Here is a 10,038-nt window from a genome sequence, read left to right as displayed (position 1 = left end):
GGCCCAGGGATGGTTAGTGACGTCAATGTTATCCATATGGATTTTCAGTGTAATGTCAGAAATATTGATTTATTCATTCAGCTGTGATGCCTGAATGGAACTCTGATGTTAGTACAGTGGGGCAAAAAAGTATTTAGTCAGCCACCAATTGTGCAAGTTCTCCAACTTAAAAAGATGAGAGAGGCCTGTAATTTTCATCATAGGTACACTTCAACTATGACAGACAAAATGAGAGAGAAAAAAAAGGCACATGACAGCCAGCTTGGAGTTTGCCAAAAGGCACCTAAAGGACTCCCAGACCATGAGAAACAAGATTCTCTGGTCTGATGAAACCAAGCTTTAACTATATCCCCATTCAACCTGACAGAGCTTGAGAGGATCTGCAGATAATAATGGGGGAAACTCCCCAAATACAGGTGTGCCAAGCTTGTAGCGTCATACCCAAGAAGACTCAAGGATGTAATCACTGCCAAAGGTGCTTCAACACAGTACTGAGTTATGGGTCTGAGTACTTAAGTAAATGTGATATATATATATTTTATAAAAAATGATTTATAATTATTATTATTTATAACATTATTTATAAAATCTATATATTTTTTAATAAATTAGTGGAAAAACTATTTAATCAATTTTAGATTAACGATGTAATATAACAAAATGTGGAAAAGGTCAAGGTGTCACACCCTGATCAGTTTCACCTGTCCTCGTTATTGTCTCCACCCCCTCCAGGTGTTGCTTGTTTTCCCCAGTGTATTTATCCCTGTGTTTCCTGTCTCTCTGTGCCAGTTCGTCTTGTATGTTAGTCAAGTCAAACAGTGTTTTTCCCGTACTCCTTTTACTATTCTCCTTTGATAGTCTTCCTGGTTTTGACCCCTGCCTGACTCTGGACTACTTTCCCGCCTGCCTGATCATCCTGCCTGCCCTGACCTTTATTCTGCCTGCCATTCGGTACCTTTTGGATTCTGAACTGGTTTTGACCTTTTTGCCTGTCCACGACCATTCTCTTGTCTTACCCTATTGGATTAATAAATATTGTAAGATTCCAACAATCTGCCTCCTGTGTCGGCATCTGGGTCTCGCCTTGTGTCACAAGGGGTCTGAATACTTTCTGAATGCACTGTATATGTTAGCATTTCAAATGATGACATTACCAGTAATATACTTTTATGTTATTATTTTGTATTAAGCTTAAATTGTATACACTATACTTTTAAACTGTATGTGGAATTTCAGTATTGAAGATGTATTTCCCTGTTCTTTTATATCTAACTTCTGTTTCAAAGATGACGTCATGGGTGGCTTTACTCCGACTTTGCACCGTTGTTGTTTGGGATAGTTGGGAAATGCTGCTTTGTCTGTCAACAAAATTCTGTCTGCAAACTTCTCCCAACCAAGAAAAGTGTGTTAGAGAATTGTTTGGACCAAACAAACAAATCCATTATCCTATTTCTGTAAAGAGGAATATTTTCTTCAACAAACTATGTAACGACAACATGGGGGGTGCCTTAGTTTTTCAATGCATAGTCATTATATTCAGTCAGGTGTGAAAGTATAGTTAATTTCTTACCGGTACTGGACACCCAAATGTGCACAATTATTTTTGTAATACTACAAAATTACAGGGTACCCTATTCTGCCGACACAGACAAACAAATGAATAAAAACGATGTTGCGGGAGGAGGAAATTATATAAACAAACAACAACAAACAAAAGTGCCACTGCTCCAATAATAAAGACAGTGAATATGCACACTCACCGGAGATATGGCCGATGTTCTCTGCTGTCAGGATTTGGCAAGGATTGTTCCGGTTTTGGCCACTAGATGCCCCCATTGTGCTTTTTGACCCTTTTGTTTTCCCTTGTTTCCAGTTATTATTTGCACCTGTGCCTCGTTTCCCTTGAATGTATTTAAACCCTTAGTTTTCCTCAGTTCTTTGCTTTGTGTTTGAATGTTAGCACCCAGCCCCAGCGATTCTGTGAACATTTGTTGCTCCAGTTGGACTCTCTTGTGGTACTCTGTTTTTGTTCTCGTTTATTCATTTTTTATTATCTTTTGAGGCTTTTTTCTGCTGTACCTACCACCTTGTGGATTTACCTTTTGACTTGGAGGATTACCTTTTTCTCTTGGAATTACTTTTGACGTTGTGGATTTATATTTTTGCATGAAGAACTTTCCTTTTTACTTTATTAAAACACCATCTCAAGTACTGCTGTGTCTGCCTCATCTTCTGGGTTCTGCCGACTATTAGTGGCTCAGTTTGCTATAAGTGACTGTTTCTCACACCGGAGACCCGAGTTCGTTACCGGGTCTTGACACTCTGCTAGTGCCAGTTAAGTTATGTTCCCTCAATTAAGTTTTGCTAACTAAAATAAAAATTGGAGTCTTCTCATTGTCATCTCTTTACAGTCGGTGGTTATTTTAGCATGTAAATCTTCATGGGGCAAAAAAAGAAAAAGAAAGTGGGATATATGCCAAAAAAGACACTACACAACACAACACTAAACAATACATTAAGTGCACTATAACGGTGACAAACGGTGCCCACAAACTGTTAGGGCCTACATAAAGCTACCCCAACAGCAGTCCCAACATCTTACCACTGCTAAACCTGGCTATCAGCGGAAGCTTGTCTAGCAGCAAAACAGTTCATTCAGCCTGCCTTTTAAAATAACACAGCTGATATGGCTGACTTGCTTAAACAAATGTGGTTTCTAATGACAATTGAGATGTACCAACTATGGCATAAGGGTACGACAAGTGGATAAGAGGCCATCCGTAATTTCGATTGAGACATTAAAACCTGTTAAGGAGGCTGCGAATGTTTTCAGCTTTTTGTAAAAAATGTCAACGTCCTGCTACTCATGCCAGGAATATAGTATATGCATATGATTAGTGTGTGTGGATAGAAAACACTCTGAAGTCTCTAAAACTGGTTAAATCATGTCTGTGACTATAACAGAACATGTGTAGGAGGCAAAATCCCAAGGAAAACTCTTCACAAAAAACACACGAAAAATATCCCTCCGCCAGTCTCTATATTGTCTATGGCAAGGGAAAATAGATAGCGTCCAGTTTACAATGCCTACAGCTTCCACACGATGTCGCCAGTACTGGCAATTGGCCTGAAGTTTATCCTTGGTTAGATGAGGAATAGGCACTTCCTGTCTTCGGGTACACCAGAGGAAGTTATGAAAGGGAGAAAATGGACCATGATTTCAAGACTTGCTGCTATCGAATACAGATCGCCCCGTGATCAATTTGATCGATTATTAACGTTAAAAGTAGTTTGAAGTGTTTTGTCGAAGTTTATAGGCAACTTTTTTAATTTAAAAAAATGACGTTGCGTTTTTGAAAGCAGTTTTTTCCTGATCAGACGGGCTTCATAAATGGACATTTTGGGTATACATGGACGGATTTAACCGAAAAAAGACCCAATTATGATGTTTATGGGACATATAGGAGTGCCAACAAAGAAGCTCGTCAAAGGTAATGAATGTTTTATATTTTATTTCTGAGTTTTGTGTAGCGCTGGCTACGCTAATTATTCTGTTTACGTCCCCTTTGGGTATTTCGGGGGTTGCATGCTATCAGATAATAGCTTCTCATGCTTTCGCCGAAAAGCACTTTAAAAATCTGACATGTTGGCTAGATTCACAACGAGTGTAGCTTTAATTGAGTACCCTGCATGTGTGTTTTAATGAAAGTTTGAGTTGTATCGAGTACTATTAGTTGTCACTCTGAAATTTCCGCTGATTTTGATCCCTGTACAGGGCTGCAGCCCAAATGAGAGCTAGGAAGAAACATAGTCTATATAACTATTTGTTTAACACTTTGAAATGTACAGTGACAATTCAGAATATGGGCCGTTCTTACAGTGTTCTCCCCGTTACACCAAGTCAGAACTGTAGGATAAATAAAGGGGGCAAATAAGCAAACAATGAAAGCTCTTAAAAAATGTGACGATTACATTTCTCTAAAACAGGTTATAGGCTACATGTGCACCACCAAGTAAGAACAGTAGGTGAAGTGAAGAGGGGTAACTAGACCAAATTATTAGGGTGAGGCACATGATCTACTAACAGCTTACTACACAACATACACATAGTATTACTTTCTTAGCTACAGTACACACATCTCCCTGGCATATTACATCATTTATGCAGCAACATACAAGACATTTTTGGATTCACCTTGTTGTGCTGTGCTCACTTGAACAGGAAGGTGGCACGGCGGTCCTACGTGGTCAAATTTTGTCATCAAAGTCTGGAAGGCAGTGGATTTAGGGTGCTTTCAAGACAACTGTAAACTCTGAAAAAACAAGGTAGAATCATGATGCTGTCATTGATCTTCAGGTTGTAGCTCTAGAAAGAGACCCGAGTTCCCGACCTACAATTCCGTATTTCCCAATCGGAGCTTGTTTTTTCCGTAATTCCCAGTTGTTTTGAACTCACTGAAGTCAGTCCCGAGTTAACAGTTTTGTGTGCGGCACAAATCACGCTTCATTGACAGCAAGCCCAATATTGAATGGTTATCATTTTAAACTTGGAAAAGAGACACTTAATCCCATATTTGGGACGACACAGCCACTCCACTGAATAGCAGGTTAGTGATTGCTTTGGATTGCTTGCAGTTAGCCACTGTCACTGATTCCTTCCAAACACCTCCTTGTTGAATTTGCGATTTCCAACTTGTTGTCCAATGTTTATGTCCAATGGCCGATGAGCACTGATAAGTTTTAACTATAAATTCTCTTCATTATTTCTCATCATATGACAAGAATTAAAAAGGATTTGCCAGTAGATTGTCGACTTGATTCATAACTGCTAGCTAAGATTTTTGAAGTATAATGTTGACATGATCAGTCCAATCAAAGCTATTGACAATGTAACGTGATTTGACATACTTTTATCTGTGGCCAATGACCTTGAGCCTTCTTTGATGGTCACTTGAAATGTAACTCTATGGCAGCACCCAAGAGGCTTGAATTTTCACCCTTAGACTTGGCGGTGACGTACTGTCCCCACGAGTGACAGAACACTGAGCTAATCATGGCGCAACTGGAGAACATTGCAAACAGCTATGCTCTGTATTTTCCCGCTGGCTGCCCCACCACCACAGAAAGCACTGAGCTAGGCTGAAACACCTGCATTTTGGAGCTGCCTTACTCAAGAATGCAAAAAAGAGAATGTTTTTATGTGGCTTTCTCAACTAATTTATTACTATATTTTTTTACATTGTTTGCAAATTGATATGTGACACGTATAAATGCCAAAATAACATGCAAAACAGGTAAGCCCCCCCCAAAAAAATGAATAACAAGTAAGCCCCACCTGCCCTGAATGACGGGTCGCCACTGTTTACAGCAATAGCCATTCGTTTTTTTTTAAATATTGCGATATGCCTGGCTGGGTCTTTTCACTGACAGTTGTAATTTAACAATAATCTATTTGGTATTTGCACCGTGGCTACTCAAATTCTGGGCCCTTCTGTCTGTAGGCTATGAAATTTAAAACAATCCACATCTTTTTTTAAAGAAGCTAATGATGCTCTGTGGCCAAATCATGCTTTCTGGTGTAGCAGCCTATTTTGAATGATTGTATTTATTTCTGTATAGACAAGAGTAAGCTAATTACGCTATATAATTGTGGCAATTTAATTCAATTTACTTTAGGGAAACCTTAGCTTCACATAGCCTTATGGAGACGCCGCCTCTACCTTTTAAAGTGGCATTAACACAACCAGTCATGACGTTTTCATCTGACTGTCAAACAATCACTTAACAAAGCCGGTCCTGTACGCTACTCGCGCACATTCCTTCATTCGAAATGATTTTACCATCCAAACCTCAACAGTGCACTGTGCACCCGAAATTGGATGAATGGAAAGAGACATCAGTTACAAAACACTTACGTGTAGTGTAATGAAATTCTGCGATTGAATTGATGCATCCACTGTTATCCACGCCGCCTCGGTCTCGGCCACTCATCACCGCCTTGACAAAATGTAAGCGTTCTCCTCAAACCACAACTCAATTTGGAGCGTATACCACCTGGTTTCCAGTCAATTCACTGTTTCATGCGGCTGAGTAATGAGTAATGTTAAATAATGGTCTAATAGCCTTTCGTTTTTTGGGCATGTTGTATTCATTGTGATAGGCTCACGTTTCACCAGTACAGTTTACCCCCACTATTTATTTTACCTGGACGCAGTACAAAGGTATGTCTATTGGTATGTTATGCAGATCACATGTAGCATCCTCCTATCTTACCTCTTCAATGAAAGTCCCATAGGCCTCTACATTATGGACAAGGTATGAAGACCATCATCAAAACATGTTTGTTTTTTTTGCATTTTCCACGAAATCAAGGTATGAATACTGTCGTGTGCATTTTTTGTTAAACATCTGTATAATTACTATTTTTGAGATTCACAGACTTCACTCTCGTCACACCTCTGATGAATATAACATGAAACCTGTTCTATCACCGTGCACTGCAAAATCATTCTGGCCATGAACACATTAACATCAACATGCTAGCCATTGGACTTGTGGCACTGCTGGGAGTATACCTCAAATTTTGATTTTTAAATTTTGCTTTGCCACTAAAATCATAATAAACACTGACAAATAAAATATTGTGTTATTGATGTGCATATTATTAATAATAATAATAGGGGAGGGGGGTAGTTCAGTTATTAACCCCAAAAGGTTATTCAAAAGGTTATTCGAGGATCCATTTAAAGGGGTTCTTTGAAGAACTCATAGGGGTTCCCTCACAGTTTCAATTTGAAGAACTCCTAATGGATACTCCAGGAACCTTTTATTTCTAGAGTGTACCGGACCGTACCGCCTTACTTTCACCCCTGTATTCAGTGCAGTATATACATATTGCGGGTTTTATCATCTAAATATGACATATTCCTCTATTTTATATTTTCTGTCGTTTTAATTAAGAATCCACTTGCATCGCGTGCATTACAAGCGGAAACCTTTTCAGCACCATGGACAGGTTTCTCTGCGCCCTCTGCACGTTTCCCAACTGTGCGCTTCTGCTCTGCCTCGCCAATATGTTAAACCATGCATAAAGGCATCACGAAAACAGCTCATCGTTTCTAGACTACTTTATTCAGAGACCAGATTCATAGTAGAATTGTGCAGATTTACACCTTAACGAATCACTTAGTTTTAACTTCCACAATTGTTTTGTTTTTAGTAAGTTTTTTTTATTTTTTGCGGTGTTCTGTCATTCCAGTTTCATTAGAGGCATAGCAACACCTTGTGAAACAATAACTGGTTTTGCTTTGTGGACTTAATTAGGACTAATGTGACAGGTTGGGGTAGGTAACTTAAGAGTTGAATATCAGACACTGTCATGCCTTTTCTATCCAGTAGACCTTGGTCAGCAGCATCAGCTGTGAGCTGTCCTCCAAAACACTTGCCTTTACTTAAAAAGGAGTCGCCTCATTTACAAGCAGTTTATGCACTTGCACTGACGTCAATTGAGCTATCTTGGATGTATATAACAGTTCAGACAGAGGCGGTCTACTACAATCGCAATTTAGCGGGACTTTTCGTACCGGGTTCTCCATTGACACTTTTCTAGACTTTCTCGGCACCAGGAGGCGATCAAGTAAGTGGTTCATTTCGCTTTCTTTTGTTGCACATTTTTAGTTTGAGGTGCTGAGAGCTCTGGTGCTGAGTTGAGATTATCAAGGACACAAGAATTATTTGGTAATTTTTGTATCATGAAAACAATTATTAGGTTCATGTATTTATTTACAAAGCTAAAGAAACCTGTGCATGCTTGTTTCAGTAACGATTTATGTATATTGTGTGCCAATTAACCTCGTCTATGATCTACTTTGTGTATTGCAAGTTTCAATAGGCTACAACAGCCTACTGTTGTTTATTACTGTTTAAGATTGCCTTTAAGCATTTAGTAAGAATGAGCCTATTTGTATTTGCGTTAGACACAATAGCCACATAAGGGCAATTTGATGTTTTAGCGTACTGAGTTCAGTGCTTGTTCCTAATATTTCTACACCTCTCTCCATAACAGGGCACCGTTTTGTTTGTCTGTCCAGCACTATGAAGCCTGTCCCCCTGGTCCTGCTCCTTGCCACTGTTCTCCTCACCTCTCACATCCCCCCCAGTGTTAGTCGACCACAGGACCCAGCCATGTTCAACGGCCACGGCTACAAGAGTCAGCTGGACGAGGTGTTCCAGAAGGCTGGCGACGCAGTTTCCTACCTTATCGGAGAAAATATACTGCGTTATTTGCAGAGAAATCCCCGGTTGCAAACAGGTTTCCCGCCACAGTTTCCCTTTGAGGTGACGCCCCTAGGCTCGAGGGGTCTTGGTCAGCTGGCGCGCAGTTTTCCGCCCTTTGAGCAGCAGCGCGCGCCTGAGGAGGTTAACAGCCTGGAAGACTTCGTGGAATTGACCAAGAGAAACGACGATCCACCGATCTCCATCGACCTCACTTTCCACCTGCTGAGAAATATGATCGAAATGGCGCGGATCGAGAGCCAGAAGGAGCAAGCAGAGTTGAACCGCAAGTATCTAGATGAAGTTGGAAAGTGATACCAAGTGTAATCTACGAGGGAGAAAATATCTCACGTAAAAAAAGCCCCTGGTACTCTCCCACGAAATAGTTTCCATGTTTCTTTGCATTTAACCTTTGGTTTCTCTGTCATTCCTCATGCTTCAACCTGTGCGTAAAAGGAACTTAACCACCTATCCAAAAAGTATTTCAAAATCAACGGACTATAAAACGATTGACTACCAGTCTACCAAGACCACAGCTACAGTGTACTCATAGTGGAAGGCTGGAATACTATTCTTTGAGATATGGCATAGTGTGTGAATACTTCGCATTTCACAACTCTATTCTCACCTTTGAATGTCCGGAACATTGTAGTAGGCCTAAAACAATAATATTGTCAGAATCAAATCGGGTTATAAATTGCACTAATGTGGAATAAGTGCAACATGTTTATTAGTCAAAGTAGGGAGCTAACGTAAGATTTGATGTCAACAGTAGCATAAATGGTTACTACAAAGTTAATAACAATCACAGATAGCCTAATCATTGAAGTTTCCAGAAATAAATTTAACAATGTTGACAATCTCTATAGCCCTATAACACATTACCAAAGAAAAATGATGCTGTGTAAATTGTTATTGGCTATCCTCTTATGATCTTTAATGGTCAGTTGTTTGATGGCAGGTAGCCGAGTGGTTAAGAGGTCACTGGTTTGAATCCCTGAGCCGACTAGGTGAACAATCTGTCGATGTGCCCTTGAGCAAGGCACTTAACCCTAATTGCTCCTGTAATTCGCTCAGAATAAGAGAGTCTGCTAAATGACTAAAATGTAAAATGTTGATCATCACTATATTTACATTATGCCACATATTTTGTTTATGGTTATTTTCAATTTGCCCTTGTTTTGTTAGCTCACTTGGCAGACAGCCATCCAGCCAGGAGAAGAAGCCTTTTCACATTAATCCAGGTATGGCAGCGTTTCCCAAACCCGGTCCTGGGGATCCAAAGGGGTGCGCATTTTAGTTTTTGCCCTGCACTACAAAGCTGATTCAAATGATCAAAGCTTGATGATGAGTTCATTATTTAAGTCAGCTGTGTGGTGTTAGGGCAAAAACCAAAACGTGCAACCCCTGGGAAAAGATTGGGAAATGCTGAGGTATGGGGTCTGCCAGTGCCCAAGCTTTTTTGTGATACAACTAATATCCAATTTTATCTGGGACTAGGTGAACATATCCTATACTTTACACCCCCCCCTTATATGTTCGTCTGAGTGAACTGTCCTCTGTAGTACAGCATGCTTACCTTAAAGAATAAAAAAAGAAAATGCTTAATTTTATGTAGACTGCTTTGTCAAACCCTAATCATCTGGACATATCTTATGATCCCATGGTTTAGCAGTAAAGACAAGCTTTTTTGCCATTTATATTTTGTAATAAAAAAGTTCTGAAAAAAATGATATTGACTCTGTCATAGTCTCTTACAGTAGT

At 39.7% G+C, this 10,038-nt stretch overlaps 1 protein-coding gene across 1 annotated transcript; it reads left to right on the top strand.

Moving 5' to 3' along the window:
• The first annotated feature begins 7,323 nt into the window (after positions 1–7,323).
• LOC118397804 (UI-like) lies at positions 7,324–9,798 on the top strand. Its single transcript, XM_035792676.2, has 2 exons — positions 7,324–7,636; positions 8,066–9,798. The coding sequence occupies exon 2, from the start codon at positions 8,095–8,097 to the stop codon at positions 8,587–8,589; it is 495 nt and encodes a 164-aa protein (XP_035648569.1). The 5' UTR covers positions 7,324–7,636; positions 8,066–8,094; the 3' UTR covers positions 8,590–9,798.
• The last annotated feature ends 240 nt before the right edge of the window (positions 9,799–10,038 follow it).

Source organism: Oncorhynchus keta, chromosome 19, assembly GCF_023373465.1.
Source record: "Oncorhynchus keta strain PuntledgeMale-10-30-2019 chromosome 19, Oket_V2, whole genome shotgun sequence".
NCBI lineage: Eukaryota > Metazoa > Chordata > Actinopteri > Salmoniformes > Salmonidae > Oncorhynchus > Oncorhynchus keta.
The sequence above is the reverse complement of the archived record's forward strand: the minus strand, read 5'-3'. Positions and strand labels throughout refer to the sequence as shown.